The sequence below is a fragment of the Amblyomma americanum genome, chromosome 2, assembly GCF_052857255.1.
Source record: "Amblyomma americanum isolate KBUSLIRL-KWMA chromosome 2, ASM5285725v1, whole genome shotgun sequence".
NCBI lineage: Eukaryota > Metazoa > Arthropoda > Arachnida > Ixodida > Ixodidae > Amblyomma > Amblyomma americanum.
Window position 1 is genome coordinate 124,237,412 of NC_135498.1, and position 21,788 is coordinate 124,259,199.

At 45.2% G+C, this 21,788-nt stretch overlaps 1 protein-coding gene across 1 annotated transcript in view; it reads right to left on the reverse strand.

Moving 5' to 3' along the window:
• LOC144121793 (calcium-activated chloride channel regulator 4A-like) overlaps positions 1-21,788 on the reverse strand; it is a 56,994-nt gene continuing 35,206 nt past the window's right edge. The window contains exons 8-13 of the mRNA XM_077655191.1: positions 20,524-20,814; positions 19,168-19,350; positions 16,547-16,808; positions 7,397-7,498; positions 6,665-6,862; positions 1-1,250 (exon numbers count right to left, since the gene is read on the reverse strand). Of these exons, the coding sequence (XP_077511317.1) occupies positions 739-1,250; positions 6,665-6,862; positions 7,397-7,498; positions 16,547-16,808; positions 19,168-19,350; positions 20,524-20,814 (1,548 nt within the window). The 3' untranslated portion in view covers positions 1-738. The remainder of the gene's footprint in view (positions 1,251-6,664; positions 6,863-7,396; positions 7,499-16,546; positions 16,809-19,167; positions 19,351-20,523; positions 20,815-21,788) is intronic.

Sequence of the window (21,788 nt, forward strand, 5' to 3'; positions counted from 1 at the left end):
TTAACGACGAAATGAACATAAGTTTAATACACGAGATATACAAAATGTACACCATATTTAGACAGAGTGGAAAAAAAGAAGGAACTGAATAACAAGGAATTCTTCACTCCGCGGCATAGCCGAAAATGCAGAGCGTCTACACCTAGCCCAGAACGGCGGATTGGGCTCCCGGGCTAAGTTCTAAACCCTCTGGAGTCCCTCTCACACTTAGGGAGCATCCAATAGCAGCAAGCCTCAACACGATTGGTGGCTTGCAGCCTGCTGCCCCGAAGTGAAACCGAATGTCCTGAAGACACAGGTCCGCAAAATCGGCTTCCCACACTTAGCGCGACACTTATTAAAAGGGCTGCTGTTGATCACCGCTTTGACAAGTCGGCTGCGGCCAGCAGGAAACATGTTGCTGTGATATTCACCACGCAGTTTTTCAGGTATCTCACTGCTCATTTCAGCCATTGATCTACAAGAGGCACGTGGCACAAAATAACAGCGCATTGCAAATCTTCTCCCTCTTTAGGACAGCTTTGATTTTGAGCACTGCTGTTTCCGACATCCCGGCACTACTGCCAAAATGCTGTTCATCCTATAGTCCGCCCAGTCTCTAACGGTTCTGTATATTGGTCAGCAACACCTTAAATACAGAAGCAGGTTTCCAGCCTCACAGTTGTAGCTACTATTACCACGGTGGTCGAGGCGCTCTGGGGTAAGTCTTATTTGTTAGCGTCGCAAAGAATTAGCGATTCAAGGCGACGTCAGCAGGCTCGCCCTGCAAGCCATCTCCAACTGAGCTTTGCCAGGCGACGCCGCGAACACAGACACGGGCCTGTCTGAGCGCAACACCTCTCGACGGCGTACGCGCAGATACGCAGCGGCCAGGACCAGGACTCCAGCCACCGCCGCTAGAGAGCAGAACAGCACTGGAAGCCACGGGGGAACCAACGCGCCGCTCGCCCTGGCTTCTACGTTGTCCGGAAAAACAGCAACGGCCACGTTGGACGGCGCTGACCGGAGGCCTCCGTGACTCAAGGCCACCACGGCGAAGAAAAGTTCCGACGCGCCGTCGGCAGCGACCCACGTGGTTTCCAGTGACACTTGGTGGAGCTCCCCTGCAGCCGGAGGCGGGCTCAGGCGGCTGCCCGCCACGATCTCGGACTTTAGGACTCGGTGCACGGATGACTCGTTCCCAGAGGCTTCTTCCGGCAGTGTTCGAAGCGGAGAAGCTGTGGCTGCTGCGAAGAGCTCGACGCCGGCGCCTGTGTCACGCAGGGTGGAAAGACGTGCCTTCTATTTCTGCACCTTGTCCTTGTTTTTTACGCCAGTCAAGATGACTGAGATGACGTCAACTGCGATCGCTCGGGAACATCTGACGTTCCTGAAGTCGAGGGCAGACGCCATACTACAATGTTGATAACGTCCATAGTGATACTTAACTCAGAGTTAGCGGTCGAAAACGTCCAGCTGAAAGTTTGAAGGTGTTGGTAACACCAATATTTCCTCTTTCGATGATACGCGAAATAAAAATGCAACCGGACGGAAAACAGGAAAGATGTAATAGAACTCACACATAAATTTATACTCAAGAAACACAGAACATGAATAGAAAACAGCAGCAGTCTCTCCATGTCACTGCTGCAAAGCTAAAGTTATAGTAGCTGTACTCAGGCGATGTTTGCCAATGTCTCAAAGGGTGTAAAATTATTTCTGAATAAACTTGAACTCATGTCTTTCACTACTGGCGTAACCTCTGAGTTTCCACGTACAGGGCTGCTATATCAAGCTGGAATCCACACTCATACAAGTACCCGTTGGCGCCACTTTGTTCCAAGATCGCTCTTGGAGAAGGCACATAAAACACAGGTCGCTTCTGCAAAGCGTTCACTGCTTTTCTTGAGGCGTCGTCTACGGCATGTCCTTTTTTGCCCGCTAATCCCGTATTAGACCAAAACTAGAATAGGTATCTGCTATCTGCAGCCAGCCCCATGCATATCTTATCAGGACAATATAGTCACTTCAAAGTCGCGCCACGAGATTCATTTACTCTACCTACTCATAAGACATCACCATATCGTGTCTTAAGAGAGAATCAGATATGACGCTTCCGGCCCATCGTCATCGAACAGTCTCTTTTCGTTGTCTGTTTCAATAGCTTTTTACTGCACCAGTCCACCACCTCACATATACCATCGCGCTGGCAATCTACTACAAGATTCTTGCCAACGGGCCGCATCGTCACTTTTTCCGCGCCTGCCTTCAGACTGCAACCGACTGTACGCCGTCCACGTTGTCCTCCTTCTACTCAAGTTCGTTTTCGTTTTGCGCTGGTTCATCAAAGATCACGACTGAAACGACCTTTACAAAGGCCTAGCTGTCATCACCTGCCCATCGAGCTTTCTTGGCCGTTTAAAAAGTCCGTGCAATGCCCTTACTTGGAAATCATGATGAACGTGGGTTCTTTAAGGCAATAAAATAAGAGAAGCGAAAGGTGCAGTGCAAGTTCCTATGTCTTGCTCGTGTCGCTGACAATGTGGTATTACCTCTGGTACCATATCAAAATTGCAAAAGTCAAAGTAATCACAGACAGGATGGCAGCTAGCGCCAGATTTCGTTCGTGCATCACTGCACCATGCTCTTAAAATCCCCAAATATAATTCTGGGCTCCACACCACCGTTACCACTTTGCAAAATAACTGTACGCAATCTTGTTGGCTTATGCTACAGTTCAAAATTTGACAAATAAGGCTCTGCGCTTTGAGGACAACGCGATGCCCATTTTAATCCACACAGCACCAGTGAAAAAAAAATTTGGTCGTTTACTACACTATTGGATGAATACACTGGCAGATCGAATCAGGTTATACGAACAGGAATACGGTACAAATCTGGCTTATCTTAAAGTAATTTTCGGCATGCTCTAGTGCTCTTGCCAGCTTCTCGCAGCGCTTTGCTCTTATGTTTTCACAGCTAAGAGTAATTCTTATCCCTCTACAAGAAAACGTATATCTGTAGGTTCTGAGTAATATTATTTGTCTAAACAACCTTTTGAATATTAAATTTAGTCGCTCAACATAAACGTGCATCTAAGCCGTTGATGCATTTGCTTTAGCAGCATGCAGTGGCAATTTTCATATGTGTAGATTGAACAAATTGATCAACCTGTTTTCTTTGCCTTTCCCTTTTTCCTTTTCCGAGTTCTCTTGAGCTGTAATTTAATGATAGCTACTAAGCTCGTGCCTGCACACTGCAACTCCTACGTTTTATTTTATCAACTCCCCGCGCTGCATTGAAAAAGAGCCTTTTCTCACCAAAGTCCAGATGTTTACATTCGAAAAACAGGCACGTCTTAAATTGCAGAAATAACCTTTCCAGAGGTGAGTCATTGGGTGTAAGAAGTCGCTAATAGGCAATATATAAAGAAATTTAATAACTGGATAATACTAACGGCTGCTAAAAAAATAACATATTACTCAAGCTAAGGACAGAAAATTTGTTTTTGCTAGCGTGAGCCAGATATTACGTGAAGCAGAGGACCTAGATTAAAGTTGAACGTGATTAAAACAGCGTTCAGAACAAAAGCAGCCCTTACGAAGGATTTTTGTCAGAGCATGCCAATATTCAGTATTGGAAACTGAACGAAATATGATCTCAATTAAGGCTTTATTTTTATAATTTTAACACTATAATGCACCATCTTTTTCTTGATCTCAGATTAACAGATGCTAAAGGCCTTCAAGGGAAATTGTAACTTAATTCGCGAAGAGCTTGTTTTTTCTAAAATCCCCGCGGAAATTTGCCTTTTTATCTAATTTTCTGACTCGCAGATGATTCCGATGCCGAAATATAAATCATCTGACTGTTTCAGAAGCACAGATCTTGTACGACGATAGTGGAAATGATAGCTTATTACTGAAAAAAAATTTTAGCTTCATGTTCTTGCTCCTCCTTGTCCTCTTATTGGACTAAAGACTGCCCTTATTGGAATGCCTTACTTTGTGAACAATACCTTTGATTTTTTTTGCTGAAAAAATATAGGAGCCAAAAAATACTTTTGCACTACTACCTAGAATGAAGTTCTCATACCGTTCAAGAAAAAATGCTAAGGTTGCACAAAATGTTATTTACTTACTGCGGGCACCCAAATTAGTGGTCTTGAGAAATCGCAAAAGCGACGTTTTCCACCCTGTGTGATATATGATCTTTTTCCAAAGAAACTATAGCGTTTTGTGCAAAAGTAAGTGCGATTCTCCTCTGTCGACAAATTTCTCCATTACATATATTTCTATTGAGAACAAGAGAAGGCTACGGCACCATGATTACCGTTCTCATCTGAACACACCCATTTAGTATACGCATGTAGTATATATCGGGTGTATAGCCTAAGACTACACAATTTTTTTTAAAATCGGCTTTTTGAGTTAGAGGTTTGTTTTCGCGTAGCTTTGTTTGCGGTTTACTACATCAGAATACAGCTGAGACGTGCTAACTAGCCGGATAAGTAACTAATTTTGGATAATTAAAATTTTAAACCTTTATGAGTATAGCCCACTGTAATTATTGCCGCCATCAGTTTTTAGAATTTCTAAAACCCGCTTACCTTCGGCGCTCTGGCCCATTTAATTCTGCCTAAATTGCACCAAAATACATGCGCTTTCAAGAAGCTTGCAGGCAAAGCAACCTCTCCAGCGCACGTAACTCCTCGAAGTCGACAAACTTTGTTGGGCCTCAGCGCCGACAGTAACTGCGTTTACGAAATTCTAAAAACTGATATGCATAATAACTACAGTGGGCGACACGTAGCTTAGTCAATAAGGCGCCTAACGATAATAGTTATAAAGTTAGCTAATGACTATTAGTTAAGCAGCCTGCTAGTTGGCACGTCGTAGCTGTATTCTGATTTACTACACCGTTGACAACGCTACGCCTAAGAAAGCGCTGTTATAACTAAAAAAGCCTATCTTTAAAAGTTGTATAAAGTCTTAGGTGAAACACCCTGTATACACAGGGAGCTCCAGTGACGGTGAATAGGCATTTCGAGGTATAAAGACGGCTTTTCTGGCACAGTTATACCTGCGCTGGCGGACATCAGAAAACATCTAAATAATGGTAGCAAGTTAGCCCCTTAACCAAATTTTGGTAATTAACTTTTGAAGTACAAAAGTTTCAATTCAGCTGCAAAGTATAACTGGTTTCATTTATAGACGTGTAGCGGGTCGTTAGTAATAGACTAATAAGTTTTAAGACCTTTCGAAAGCGCAATTATCCTCACCGCTGTGGATCAACAATATATGGCTGTATCGTGCCAAAATGCATGCGCTTTCGAAAAGCATACAGGCAAAGCAACCTTTGCACTGCACGTAGCTACTCAAAAAACCCAAATTTTTGCCGAACCACAGTGCCGAAAGTAATCGCGTTTTCGAAATTCTAACAAGTGATATAGCGATTACTAACGACCGGCTACAGCTCTCTATTTGCAACCAGTAGCCTAACTGCAGTAGCCTAAGTGCCATAGTTAAAAAGTTAGTTATCAGAAATTAGTTAAGCGGCAAACTAGTTAACATTATTTACATGTTTTGTGATGTCAGCAAACGCAGGTAATATTGTGCTGCAGAAGCCACGTTCATGCCTGAAAACGCCTATTTTAATAAATTTTGGTTCACATTCGCTGAAACACTTGGCACATATAGTATATGCCTGGATAGGTCGCCCACTACCTGTGGGCAGGGGGTGGCCTGCCAGGAATGTGAAATCGACTGCAGACAACGGGTTTTTGCGACGGTGCTGAGAGTAACACAAACGCACTAAACATTCATAAGGCAGATACGACATTGTAACAGAAATGATAAAGCGTTAGCTGCCTTGGGATCGCCAACATGCAGTAGTATAAGGAGTGACATATAACGGTGGGCCCCGTACACGGGACCTGCATTTTAGCCCGAAAGGCCTACTTCACGAGGTCAAACCGAACCAAGAATCTTGGGGCATCGCTGAGGGTGCAAAGATAAAATAAATATTGTCGCGATTGCGTTCTGAACCAATGGCAGCGCGAGCAGACAGCTTCACGAGCCACTGTATGAGAGGGCTACGCTAAGGCTGAAGGCGATCACGCCTCGTGTTAAACTGCAACGCACTCTAGCGCTGTACATTGCACATCATCTTCATCAACTTCCATCTCCGGCGGAAACAGATCAGATCAGCTTAACCTCGATCAGAGCTTAACCTGAGTGTTAAAGTCGTCGGCAGGCATGCCGGGTCGTCTGGTTTGGGTGCCGGGTCGTGCTGGGTCCGGCAAAGCAAAACCATGAGCCAGCCTGGCTAAACACGTGCTCTCGCACGTTTTTTTTAGATTTAACGATGTTAAAACCCTACCACGTTTCCACAATGGGTGCCCAGTGGTGCGCTTGCGGGCGCCGACGCCAACAGCGCAATACCCTGGAACGGCTGCTTACATATTCCAGACGAAGCGCTATAGCACTGTAGCGGTGGCCTAGTAGTTAGCTCATCTGTCTGATATGCACAAGATGCTCCACTCGTAGACTACTGATTAATTGGCTTTTAACGGCGGTGGCCGTAGGTGGGATTGCGGAAGCCGGCACTGGTGCAAAACTGAACGAAGAGTTCAGGACATCTACGGCTGCAAGAAACTGCGCGAGGGAATGCCGCCACCACTCACACGTGCCCTCGTCCAGCTGGTCTCCGGGCGCAGTCCAGGCGAGGGTGACCAGGCGTCCCCGGGCAGTACGTCTCGCCCCCAGCACGCGCAGATCCCTCACCGTGGAAGGTGCGTACACCAGGCCACCGTCCACGGCGCCCACCCAAAGACCGCCAGCGTCAGCGTAACGAGAGAAGCTGGCGTGCTTGCCATCTGCTTCTGCATGCAGCGGTATAGAAAAGGAAGCGCACCGTGAATGAGCTTGTTGTAAGGTAGGCGTAGTTTCCCGCGCAAATTTCACTCTCCAGGGTACACAGCAAATTGGAGTACTTCGAACTGATTTCTAGCGACATCGTAAATATTTAATGTCGACTGAAAGCATGACGAGTACTGGTGAATCTAAATTTGGGGTGCGTTCCAAAATTTAGCTCTGCACCGAAAACATCTTTCGAGGCTATCAATCTCAATGTATTTTACCAATACATTAACCTTGTAGTGTTGACCCTTCAAGCCCCCATTGCTGTAGTAAATATTCCTCTTGGCTCGTATAGCATACACTCACCTTTTATCAAGCCCTATTTGCTCTCACTATTGTTGTACACAGCTGCACTGAGGTATTTAGTATCCTTTTTTCTTTATTTCTGGTTCCTTATTTTCATGCATGGTCAGTTTCATTCTATTTAAACTTCTTTCTAATTGCTTCCACTCTTGTCACATAAATGAGCAACCTACAGAGGATACCATGTGACGTACCGCGACGGTTCCGGGTGCGCACCCGAACCTCATAGCGACCGGCCGTCTCGAAGTCGCCGAACGCTGCACTGTACACTCCGTCTCCAGCGGCGATGTCAGTTCCTGCGTCAGAGGTTGCGGGAGTGAGACTATAGTGTACAAAGTGAACCATAGTTCCGCGCACAGATTAGGGTAATGAACTACCTTCTCACGCAGGCACTTTGATTATTTAATGACTTCTATGATGGAATTGTTGTTATTGAAATGTAGTGCTGACGAGTCTGGCAGTCAGGAATACCGACAGGCTTATAAAGCAAACCACTTATTGCGCAGATTTGTGCCCGCTGTGGTATTGATAGCAGCAAGCGTGCTTGGCGGTCGGCTGAGAACAGAATCTCTGCCGCTCTCGGCAGCGCGCAATTTAAGCATAAGAACCGTCGAGATAAGGCGTCAAAATCAGCTGCAAAAGAGTCGAACAATATAGACGAAATTGCATGGGTCTGTGATCATTAGAGATAAACCCTGTCGCATCTCACGTCACAAAGTGATAAACCCGCATGCCGGCGTCTTTGTGCATCAACAAACAAAGAGTACATGGTTTCTAGGCATTGTATAATGCGACTATAATTCAAAACACGGTAACAGGACATGCAGATCTCGAAGTCAATATTAGTGACGACGCCCTCACTACAGAATATATGTAGTAAGATGCGCACACCGACTGTACCCTCTACCTCTTGTTAACCCCCCTTTTTCCGCCCATCCAGCTAGAGACCTTCTGCCTAAATCGAGGTCTCTTGCCCCCGCCTCAAAAGCAACTTTCGCCGGTGGACTTCTACCACCTAAGACACACACATAGTCACTTTCACCAATCTTTACCACCAACACCGCATTCATCCAACATTTTACACTGATACGTGTCGCAGGTGTGGTGACATTGCTACATTCACACATATCACATTGACAGGCAGATCTAAACTCAAACATTAAAAGCTGTCCAACGTCCCGCTGGAGCAGTCGGAGGTGACGCTGGCCAGCGGCACCCTGGAAGACCAGGGGGCGCTAGTCGCCATCACCAAAACCATGCCGCAAGCTCCTGGAGTCCTGGACTCACAACACCATCCACAGTCCAGTACGGCATTCTGTTATACAATAAAAACGCATTCTCTGTCTCTCTCATGTAAAATTTACACATCTCGCTTTCTCTTGTCCGAACATTTCACAGCACATCGTATTCAGTATAAACGACAATTTCCTCAAGACGATTTTGCTGTCGCTGTATTATATAACGAACGCCCGCCCCCGTCACCTAGCCACCGGACCTCTGCACCTCTTCTGCCGATTTCAAGCGTCCGCTTTCATAGTTCACTCTTCACTATACCCAAGGTTTGCGGCTGATTCAGAAAGTGCAAAGATAGAAACCGCCACATACAAACACTTTCAATTTTTCTGAAGCAGTTAGGCAGCAGCGGAAATACAGTATGCACACCATAAATTTCAGTCTAAGAATCTGCAATTCTTTTTCGGCTGTACCACTTGTATATCCTCAGGTTCCAGGTCCTGCTTCTCGCTTCAAACCACACTTTGAAATATGAGCCCTTCTTCAGCTTTCACAAGAAACTTCGAGTGACCTTCAAACTCCGATGTAGATATAGCGGCTGACCCCGTGCCATTAGGGCCATAAATACGGCAGAAAATACAATCCGGTTTTAGTTCGCATCTACTTCAAAGAAATAGATAGTTTCTTTAGAAGCCTAGTTTATAGTAAACCTGCAAGGTATTAACTATTTGAAATCGACAATTAATCTAAGATTGTTGAAACTTAGCGAAGATGCGACATTCCACTCTAGCACGCAAACTGCCGAACACAAAATTCTTTATCACATCATCATCCGGACTACGCCCACTGCAGGTCATGGGCCTCGCCTATGTCTGCCCAATTAACCCTGTCCTTTGCTTGCTGCGGCCACAGTATCCCTATAAAGATAACCTCATCCCCCCATGTACCTTTTTGCTGCCCACTGCTACGCTTTCCTTCTCTTGAATCCACTCCGTAAGAATTTAGGAGCAGCGGTTACCTTGCCTTCGCGTTACATACCCAGCCGAAGCCCATTTCTTCCTCTTGATTTCGACTATGATGCCATTAACACGCGTTTGTTCCTCCACCCAATCTACCCACGTGCGGTTTCTTAACGTTACACATATCATTTCTCTCTGCATAGTTCGTTGCATTGCCCTTAAGTTAAAGTGAACCTTTTGTAGCGATAACTACACTCCGCTGCATCTTCGACCCTTCAGCGTGGCACCACTTGAGCTCTGTGGCGGCGCCGTTGGTCACGTCGTTGGTCACGTGGTTCGGAGCAGCTGCTGCTGCCGGCAGCTTGGCGCGCAACAGCTGCAACAGCTGTGCGCATGCGCCGTGTCAAGTGGTACGAAGATGAAGAAGCAACGCCCAGCGAAACGGAGCGACTAAAGACTGGTTTGCAACTAGACTGAGCGAGTTACACTCGGTCAGATTCACCTATCACGTCACTCCAGTTTGAACCATAGCCATGCCACAGCCATTTTTTTCTTTAGACGCCATGTTTCTGTCCATAGGTGAGTACCGGTAACATGCAGCTGTTGTATACTTTTCTCTTATTAGTTATATTGGTAAACTGCCGTTCTTGATCTGAAACAACGTGTCATATGTCCTCTATTTCATTCTTATCTTTCTAATTATTTCGTTCTCATGATCCGGATGAGCAGTCACTACCAGCCCCACGTATACGTATTTCCTTAACACTTCCAGCACTTCGCTACCAATTGTGAACTGCTGTTTCCTTGCTAGATTGTTCAGCATTACTTTGGTTTACTGCAGGCTAATTTTTCACCCACACGTTCTGCTCTGCCTTCCTAACCGATCTCGCACTGGCGGACCGGCGCCGACATCGAAGAATGACTGAACACGGCGATGTGTTTGACGTCTCTGAGGAGGTTTTTAGCAGGCTGTTTTGTCTTTAAAAAATTGCGCGGTGGTTGTTTGTCGAACCGGTGAAGCACACTCACTCAGAAATGACCCATCTGGATACAGCAGTAGTTAAAAGGCTAGCGCCAGCATCGCGTCCGATCGTTTAACAGAGCATAGTTGTTTGGATAAACAGCGCACCTTTAGACACGGACAGAGGCAGATATAACGACACAGCGCTGACTTCAACTAGTTCTTTATTGCAGAGTGACACAGTATATATACGAAAAGTGGGCGGGAATACATGGGAAGCAGCTCCTATGTTTGCACGTGACAGAAAGATAACTGAGGAGAAAAGACACGAGGTGATAAAGTGCAACTGGGAGTGTATAAAAGGTAAGGGCTGGTAGAGGATGGCACCGAAAGGCAATAACAGAATTACAAATGACAATGCGATAACAACATGAAAAAATATGAAAAAAAATATATAGTAAAAGCCAAAAGGGCATTACAAGCACAATGAAGATAAAATGCATTAAAAGGTCCAAACCATGCCATTAAAACAAAGACAATTAAAATCAACTAAAAGAGTAAAAAAAAGCCAAAAAGGGCATAAAACAGGAGGAAAATTCGATGCCAAAAGGGCCAATAAGAACAAAAGGTTGAAATCAGAACCCATCCAATAAAAACGTCGAGGACATATTGTTTTCATGTATATTTTTTTCATATTTTTTCATGTTGTTATCGCATTGTCATTTGTCATTCTGTTATTGCCTTTCGGTGCCATCCTCTACCAGCCCTTACCTTTTATACACTCCCAGTTGCACTTTATCACCTCGTGTCTTTTCTCCTCAGTTATCTTTCTGTCGCGTGCAAACATAGCAGCTGCTTCCCATGTATTCCCGCCAACTTTTCGTATATATTCCGTGTCACTCTGCAATAAAGAACTAGTTGAAGTCAGCGCTGTGTCGTTATATCTGCCTCTGTCCGTGTCTAAAGGTGCGCTGTTTTTCCAAATATGAGTTACCAACTAGCCTGTTTGACCACCCTTGCATAGTTGTTGGTCGTTTGCTTCCTCGGATACTGTTGCTTTCGACATGACTGACGTGAAAATGAAATGCCATGCAGCGAAATATCGTTTATAGCACACGCGCGCATGATCAACTGCTTCTCTTTGGACGGTCAACTACATATCTAAGGTCTACTAGGAAAAAGAACCAGCGAAAAAAAGACGCAAGGACTAGAGGTCTGCCGTCAAGACAAACGACATGGCAAACGACATGGAGGGGCTGCCAAGTTTTTCGTATTTAGTCAGATCTTTTGGGAGCGTCATTTTGGCGGTATCTGTTCCAACTCATATGAGCTTAATGCATCGGGAACGCTATCTGCAAAGACGCTCTGGCGGAGTAATAACTAACATTCGCGTAATACGAACAAAGGCTGTGATACCGTCAAGGAGGAGAAGGAGGAAAGGCAGCGAGGTAAACCGGAAGAATAGCCGGGTTTGCTACCCTGCACGGGGGGAAAGGGGTGAGGGGAGAGAAGGATGAAGGAAAAAAGACAGTTGCCGGAAAATAAAGTCACTATGCAAAGTCACAGCGTTCAGTTAAGTCACAGCCTATCGTGCCGGACAGAAGTCCTCAAAAAGCGGATCTGTGCCCTGCAGGCCTTCACCGCCGACAAACGCCGCGACCAGTGGCCGAGAAGTTTCGTTTCCCTCAGGGGGCGCAGGTCTAGATGCTCAAAATACGCATTAGGGCAATGGGACTGCGTCTCGCACACAATAAGAAGCCGTGAAGGTGTAATCAGGTTAGAACGAACAAGGAGGTGCCGTATACTGAGGACCTGAAGCTGAAACAATCGCTCTTATTTGTAACAGCTTCTCCGGGCGTTTGTGACACTGCCCCGGAATGAACGTGGGGAAAGAAAAAAGAAATTATAAAACGGCAAAGCTTTAGCACATGCTACAGTATAAAGCGTATGCCCTGAACGACGACACCTGCACTGACGAAAGACGCGGCATGCTTTGACGTTAACATTCTGCTGTGCACGAGGATCAACGGCAGCGACCGGCGGCGGCTCTTTGTTATCGGCAAGTCTCGCACATTGCAATGCTTCGGGAGCTATATGTTTTCATGTTTTATCGGCCGAACACAAAGGCCCGGATAAAGTGTGATTTTTGTTCTTATGCCACAAGCGTGCAACCAAGTACAAGCTTCATCGGCACGATAGGTATCGCGCAAGAATTGCTGGCTGGGTGGCTTGTGGAGTTCCATGCTTGCAGGACTCAGCTCACAAAAACGAAGCACAAGAACAAGAACGACGGACGACAGGACGGAGCGCTGATCGCTCCGCGCTCCTTCCTGTCGTCGCTCTTGTTCTTGTGCTTCGTTTTTGTGCGCTGCGTTCTGCAAGCACGGATTCAAACGAACTAACCCAAGAACAAGTATTGCTGAGTTCGACGGTGACAGAGCGAAAAAAATACTAGCTCCAACTTGCGCTTGACAACTTTGCAATGTAACATGTGTTACCTTCCCAGGCAGTGGTAAAAACGTTCTTTTCGCCGCCAAATGACAAGTACAAAATCTAGCCATTGAACATCTGGGTCAATCATAAGCTCTAGATTTTCTATATCTGCGCATCATCCACCTCATGCTCAGAGCAATGAACACGCCAGATGACAACGTTCCGAAGCGGATATTCGACGCTGCGTAAATTGTTAGGGCGATTTGGATGGGTACTTACTGCGGAGTGCATCAATAATTGCTTCCTTAATAGATGGTTTATGTGTAAAGAAACAACTGAGATTAGACTCGTAAATTTTTAGCAAAGCGTTGTTGATCCACAGATGCCCGGTTATGGTTTCGCCTGAGATGAATGCGCTAGTGCTGATAATGGCCCGGCCCTCGCAAAGGCCTATACTCACGAAGCCGTTGTACTCGAAGTACGAGTACTGCCTTAGAGCCGAGGATCTAATGATGATGACCGACCTGCACCAAGTAGTTGTGAACACCTAAACGGTGATTAGTTATATCCTGTTCCTAAAGCATCTTAATTGTTGGCACTCGTGCACGGGCAAAACGAACTTTTGCAAGAAATAAGCGCCAGGTTTGTTGGACTTCGTGTTTATAGCAGTAAAACGAGAGGCCCAGTTACTACAAACTTCGATACAGCAAACACAATCTGCACGACAGTTAGGTTCACTTTAAGTGGTCCCGACTATACTAGATAGAAACTCGCTTTCTTTGTTTCTTTCTATATTTCTTTCTTCCTTTCTTTCTTTCATTCATTCTTCCTTTCATACATTCCTTCTTTCTACCTGTCTTTCTTTCCTTCCTTCTTTCGTTCTTAATTTCTTTCTTCCTTCCTTCCTTCATTTCTTTCTTTCTTTCCTTCTTACTTCCTTTCTTTCTTTATTTCCTTCCTCCTTTCTTTCTCTTTCTTTCTTTCTTCCTTTCTTCCTCTCTTTCTTTCTTTGTTCATTTCGGTTCAGAATAACTATTGTTTCAGTCGGTCCCTCTACCTGCCCTCTCCGGCACGGCACACAGGCCTCCGGGCAGTCCAAGAGGGGGCCGAGGCCGAAGGCGACAGAGCACTCGACAAGGCCATGGCCCCCTTGCACAATATATATAAAACAAAAATAGCATATCAAAGTTTCGTCATGCAGTCGATCTAGGACCAGACAATGGCATTTAACAAGAAAATACACAAATTTCTGTCAGAATAAGATTTCATTATAAACAGTTTGACTTTCCATACAATGACATGATAGGTACAAATCAAAACAAACATTGAATGGTACACCGGGAACATAGTGTCCACAACATTAAATGTATGCCTGACCAACACACTAGTTTTAAATCAGCAGTTTCTACGCCATCAGGCGCAACCATGACAGTCATCGCGAAGCCAAGGCAGTAGATCAGATCACAGTTTGTATGAAATGACGACAGCAACTTAAGAGAGAACACAGGATACACTTTTTGGATTATTACAATAATGAAAATTTAGTACTGCTATTCGCGAGAAACTTTTCACAGCATATCTTAAAAGATTGTACACCTTAATTGAATTCTGTAAGCGTATATTTCTCTTCAAAGCATGAGTTATGTGAAACGGTAATGCTTACGTTCCGTGTTCAGTTCTAACTTGTAACGTTTTTAGTTTTGGGTTTCGAATGCTGTGTGAACTTGAACTATGTCCTGAGAAACTGTGCAGCCTATATCTATGGAACCAGTGCAATAACTTAAGGAAATACTGCAGGTTAGCCTTAAACGTAATATATTTGACAAACATTGCTTGCGCTCTCAAATAATGCTTAGTTCATTTATAGTCTTCCAGTATGCGTAATATTTGCATCTGTAGCAGATTAATTTTGTAAAATCAGAGTTTGTTGTCGTTCCTTAAATAAGGGCACAATAGCTTATTCTGTAGTAAACTCACAGTGCTTAATTTAAGCATTGACGTATACACGGTGGGTGTAAAACTAAACATGCAGAAAACCAAAATAATATTCAACAGTCTAGCAAGAAAACAGCAGTTCACAATTTGCAGCAAGGTGCTGGAAGTGGTAGAGGATTTCTTTGGGCAGGTAAAGACAGGTGATCTGGATCATGAGAGCGAAATAACTAGAAGGATATGAATGGGGTGGAGCACATATCGCAGGTTTTCTCAGATCGTGAATGGCAGTTTACCAATATCCCTCAAGAGAAAATTGCATAACAGTTGTACCTTACTGACCTACGGGTCAGAAACGTGGAGGCTAACGTAAAGGGTTCAGCTTAAGTTAAGGACAATGCAGCGAGCCATGGAAAGAAAAATGATATGTGTAACTTTAAGAGACAGCAAGCGGGCAGAGTGGGTGAAGGAACAAACGCGTGTTAATGACAGCCTAGTCGAAATCAAGAGGAAGAAATGGGCTTGGGCAGGGGATGCAGTGCGAAGGCAAGATAACCGCTGGTCCCTAAGGGTAACGGATTGGATTCCAAGAGAAAGCAAGCGTAGCAGGGGCGGCAGAAGGTTAGGTGGGTGGATGATATTAGGAAGTTTGTAGGCACAGGGTGGGCACAGCTAGCAAAGGACAGGGTTAATTGGAGAGTCATGGGAGAGGCCCCTGCCCTGCAGTCGGTGTAGTAAGGCTTATGATGATGATGATGATTAGATGTTGTACTTTATATATGCAGCCGAAGGTGAGAGACAGGCTTGATTTCAGTTGATAATCATGAGTGTTCCATGAGTAGTCATGGCTGAGCCAAACTTCGAGAAAATTTTACTCGCTAATCTGTTCTAGCGAACGTCCTTCCAATGTATTGCTAACCGAACTACACTCTGGGTTATTTATTAGCTTAAAATTGAAGTAAAATTGAATCCGCATTTTGAGTGTGACAAAATGGTAAAAGGTGCCCTTGTGCTGTGCGATACTCACATAATTAAAGAACCATAAGCTGTCTAAACTAATATGACGTCCTTTACTGGGCGCCCCTTATAGTCCATGCTCCCGGACGTTAACTACCAAAATAAGCAATTTTTAAATAGAAGAAGTCATGTTTTTTGTTTCTGGCGTAATTAATAGCAAAAAATAACGGCGGGATACAATGCCGGATTACGGTTCAAGGTGGTCTACCACGCGCCAAAGGCAACACCGAATTGATAAGTTAGCTTAGCGTTTTAAAACTATTCAGATCTGAAGCGATGGGTGTCTTTAGGTACAAAACCTGAACCCTTTTCAGCGACAAAAAAAATTAATTTTTGAAGCATCTACAGCGCTATTTGATATTTTACAGCACATTCACCTTGACGAGGGACTGTGCTTTCTACTGTTTGATGCCATATTGTTAACATATATGAATTTCGCGATATTTCATTTTTACCACGCGATTACAACGTCTCACCTTAGAGGGGAATAAACGAACGCATCCGCACCCAAGTACCAATCACACTGTATCCGAGCATTTCGACGCAACACTGCACAAATAAAGAGGTTCTCCGATCTAACTTTTGTTTCCGCCGTCTTTGTTTTGAAGAAATAATACAGACGTTAGCTTTTTGGTATGCACTATATAGTAGCAACAAGCGAATCGGAACGCTGCCCTGAATTCCTAGTAGCGTTTTGCCTCTGCAGCTGCGATCATTACAAACTGGTGACTTCTGTGACATGACTGTTACTGATCGAGAGCTTGACGGTGGCAGCATATCCGAACACATAGGACATCAGTGCTACTCACCGGCGCCGTCGTCCCTTAGAAGCAACCTCACTTCTCTGCCCCGGGGCGTACGCACCGATGCCGTGACGTGGGCATCCGGCACAGGCGTGGCTCCGCGCAGAAGCTCGGCATGCACCACTGCCGGAGGCAAGTGTGGGGCGGCCCTCTCCAGCACACTGTCGGCGAGGAAGGCCCGCAGTCGGATCGCACGGGCGGCGCGCGTTGGTTCCGAAGTGACGGACACACGTCCCGGCTCCGACAGCTGCAGAGTCCAGCGTCCCGTCTGCAAGGCAGAGGGCGTCATAATGTTCCACCTGTAATGGGCACATTAAGAGACTTGGACATTTTTGGAGAATCTTTTGGAAGGACCCTAAATCAGCCAACGAGTATTATGGCGTGCCCTTTCCTGCGCTTTCTCTAATCGGGACCATGCTGTATCGTTTCTCCAGTGGTAGTTCCGCAAGAGGAACCCCGGAGGAAGTCAGAGAAAGCCCTAGAGACAAAGCGATCAATACCTTCAATGCATAGGGCTTGGAGAAGAGAAGTTACTCGCAAATGGTGGGAAGGTTATTCAAAGCGCTGCAGTGAATGCAATGGTATCCAGATTTTGTTTGAAACATGCTCTGTGTAAATGTTTAGAAATAAAATTTCATTCAATTCAATTCAACATCGCAGCTTACTGATGCTTATTGATTTGCTTCCACTTGTCGCTATCGTTACCACGCACGGTACTCCATTACCATTTTTCGTACCGTGAAGGTTTCTGAATAAGTTAATATGACGTAGATGTTTTGCGAGCTCGTAGTGTGTGGGAGCGTGGTACGGGCTAAAGAAGAAAGGTCTACTTTAAGACTCTGATATCTGTTGCACTTTATGTTAATGTGTCAGCATGCCGCTGTCTTCGTTTCTGCGCTAAATTTTTTTTTGCGAAATTTCCTGCGAGCACAGTGCAAAATGAACTTCTACAAGAAGCCTTCATTACGACTGCCCGACACGCTTTCTTGGGAAAATTAGTACGTAATCAGTGTTATATCCCGGCTACGGCAATGCAGCATTGATGAATTAACACATACTCGGTACCTCTCTCTAGATCATGAGCCGAACCCTACTTATAGTGTCCTTTCGGAGCTCGTCCCTTTGTACGTGTCTCATTTCTGTCGCTTGTGTCCAGTGGATAGCGCAGATGCAGCATTGTTTTTATGGTATTCATTGTTACCTCAGCCATGATCCATATTTTCGAGCAAAACTATTCCCTTCATTCATGTAATAAAAAAAGCTCGAACACTCGATTCTCACTACAACTTAATTTCGCTCGTGGTAAGTGACACCTTCATGGCCTTTTCCTTTTTCTGTTCCGTGCTGCTATGCATATTTCCTTTGAGTTGAAAATAGAATGTAGGTACTTCCCTGCTACTTTTTTGCACATTTATTGGGCGACAGGCATTACTGTAGCCAGGACTCTAGTGTTGCATTCCATACTTTTTATTTTTGGGGACAAAGGGTGAATTCAGTAATTCCGTTAGGAAATAAAACTTGCAACTTTTTTTTCAACAGAAGAAGACAGAAAATATGTGAAAGCTTGCATATACTCAGTTTCAGCTTGCCTACAAAATTTGGCAACGCTCCTCTCTCTATTCGGTTTATTAATGTCGACTGGATTACGAGTTAATGTTACATAGCCAGTCATACTTCTTCATGCACCCGTCGCTAAGGAAGCTACGAACGCGAGGCCGTAGCTCCCAGTCCTGTATGGTTAGCTTGGCAGCGTGTCGGGACAGCACGTGTGTGGAAACCGTCGTCTCGCCCTCATACCTTGCAGTATATTGCTAACAAGCTTTAAAGATTCCTCACAGCTTGCACTGAGTGCAGTTGCGCACTTTATACTCTTTTTGCGTACAGTGTTCGTTCAAAGCAGGAGAATTACGTCGAACATTAACAACACCTGGTGCTTGCGCCAGTCTTCAAAAATCGTGTGAGAAAGGTTTTGATACATTCAAGTTGCAGAGACCCTTCACTACCCCACATACAACGGTGACAATGCCCACCGATTACAGAGTAGCATGCATACGTTTCTCACAGAATTTACGTAAGTGTCACCCGCATTTTTTCGGCAGCGATTGCAATATATGGCAGAGTCATGTGGAAGTTGAAGTCATGTCGTTGTCGTCTTCGGCGCTATGCCCCCTCTTGCTGTCACCTCAGCCACTTTCTGTGATGCTCCTCTTAGCTGGACACCCCCCTTAAATGGCTGGTTGAGCGACCGTGCTTGTCCCAATGTGACGTACTGTCGCACGCGTGACGCGCGACAGCCCTGACTCCGTATCCACCTACTCCGTGACTGGCTTCTATTGCCTGGCAATGCTACATTCTCAGCAAAACACATTCATTGCACATTACCCGAGGCGCTAATGCGAGTGTAGCGTTAAGAACTCAACAAATATCCCACACCACCACCCAGAGTTAGTAAACATTCCGCCCAATATCAACATTGTGCATATAAACAAAATATCACTGAAAATCGCATTAGAATGTGAAAGTCCGGTCAATTTTTTTACTATTAGACGAACCAATTTCCTCAGCGTTCTATGTACAAATTGGAGTGCAGGAAATGTACTGAAGTCTGCGTCAAGATGCGGTCTCACCCACGCTTTGTCGAACACAAGCTTGCTTCTTCGAAGTCCGGTGTCGTAGGTGCCAACAAAACGTTCTCCAGATGGACTGACCGCTTCCAGGCTCCGCGCAGAGCTCACGAATTGCGTATTCCGACCCAGCTCCTCGTCGAGGGGCACCTCAATGCGGGTACTGTTCACCCACTCGCTGACCACCTGTACGCGTGAATGCGCGAAAATGAAGCAGAATACAATTTGCGCGTTAATACCGGTAACTAGAATAGACGTATCAGTTATTGCAGAGAATAGGGTTTTATCTGGCGCCGAACTTAAAAGTTACGCTATCAGGCAAAAAGATATTAAGATAAGCCAGTAGAGAATATGTAAGGAGGAGATGACTTTTTACGATACTGTTTGATGGCCGAGCAATCTGCAAAAATTTTCAACGTGTCCGTTGTCATTTCTTCGAAGGCAAGAGCAATCTGTTGATGCATTGCAACATACAAAAACGCAAAAAGCTTCAAGTGCGGTCTTGCCTACTAAAATGCATTTCAAACACAGTAGTCACAGTACGCAAGATCCAGCCATTGAATTCTGTCTTACGTAATGACCTACGCAGATTACCCCCATTTGTGACGAAGCCACCACAAGGAATAAGCTGTTACTGCTGCTGTTGCATATTCACAAAAAGCCCTCAGTGGGTGGATAAAGATGGGACTAATATTTTTGGCCCCAGTTATATAACTTTATCAAGAACGACTGCCATATGTTGTACGCACGGTAAGGACATGCAAGCACAAACATCATTATATTTTGAGAGTAGTCTGAAGTTGGGCTGGTTGGTTAAAAGGAAGCATGGCAGAAAATAGCGCGCAGGCAGGACAGGAAACAGAAGACACGTACGGTGTGCTGTTAACGTTTTGTTTCTTGGAAAGAGCGAAATCTGATAGGCAAAATGGCTGAGGAGAAAAAATAGAAAGAAAAGAAAGACTCGGGAAAGGAGAGAAAGGGTTCAGTGGCACCAAAGGCCGGCGAACCTGACCCGTGGCGATTACTGGCTGGTTTAAAATGGCGTGAAAGCGGCCAGTGCTTACTTTAACGGCGGGGAGCCTCGAAAAGTAGATTTATTTAAGGACTTTGAGTTGAGACTTGTCCGAAGCGGCCGCGTAAAAGTGGCGTGAGAAAAGTGAGGCAAGTGAGGGAAAGGAGGGGGTATGAGGGAGAGCCCAAGGGCATCGTTGAGTTGGCCGTAGATACATCGGTAATAAGCGAGCAAATGGAAGAGAAAAAATTCAAAAGGACCCTTCGGCAAGAGGAGAATTTGACAAGTAGAATCTGGTAGTATCAGACGAAGGAGGACATTCGACCGACACGTGCTGTTGTGCTCACCGTAATTGGGCGTGCTTCCTCGTCGAGTTGCTCAGCGGCGGCCGAGGATAACGCTTCCAGGATGCTGGTGACCACGTCATCTGAGCCGGCAGCCGTGAATGCCCGTCCACCGGTGTCCTGCGCCACCTTATCTAGAGTGGCTTGTGCCTCGGCCGTCACAGCCAAAGCGTAAAGCGTTACCCTGGCGCTCACCAGTGCCGGCAGCACACTGGCCAGGAAAGGAGGCCTGTTTTCTTCACCATCGGTTATAAGAAGCACGGCACTCCCTTCTGAGCCGGCGGACTCCAGTATCTGGAACATCAATTAAGCTTCTCTCACATATCGAAGCCCTCTTAGGCCACATTCCTGCTGAACTTCGTTTCCGAGGCAGGTCATGCAGGTGAAGGCGTACACTATAGAGAAAATTGTAATAAACAAAAAAAAATTGTTTGCTTTTGTTTTCTGAGTATGATTCTACTTGCAGTTCATATCTAAATCGTGTTTGGACGAAAGGCCTTGTCCAGAAAACGTTATTGATCCTCTTCGCGACAGTACGAAGAGCAAAGGCAACACGTGAGGACTGTGTTACTCACGAGTGATTCCTTTAACTGTGTATAACAGGGTAGGAATATGAACAGATGATTAACACGAACATCAGTATGAACAGATGAACACTAATTTTCTTGAGAGTTGTTGGCGCATTATGGTCCGAACTACAGGAGCCACCGCTTCGCCACTAACGCCCAACTACTGCTACAGCCACCATGGCAGAGTTGAGCTAGAACAAGGCATTGAAAAGAATGCTTACAGCACTTTCCGCTGAAACTACAACACCTCCAACGATATTTAACACAGACGTTGAATAAATCGTTAAAAGAGTAGTGGCCTCTTCCTGCGCGAAAAATGCACAAAAAAAGCTTTTACAGCTGGCTCCTCTTATTGAAACTGGTGAAAATAGTAACACCTACAGCGCTTTTACAGAATAAACTTCATGATCGTAAAAATCAAGGCAAGAAGCTTGATTACCATAAATCATCAATCACTTCTCTCACAGCTGTGAACGCAGCGTACAGAGCAATGAATAATCAATTTCTACATGCTGCTCCCATTTACGCGCTCATTGCAGATTGCAGTAAGCTGCCTCCAGAGTATACAGGGCTGCTTCAGGGCGCTTCTGGTATACCAGCGACAAACGGTCTTTGGTAGGCAATGTCCGTTCTCTTCAAGGGAAAAGCTCCTAGATTTCTCATCCTTCACCGGAGAAAACTAGAGATCGAGAAAGATCT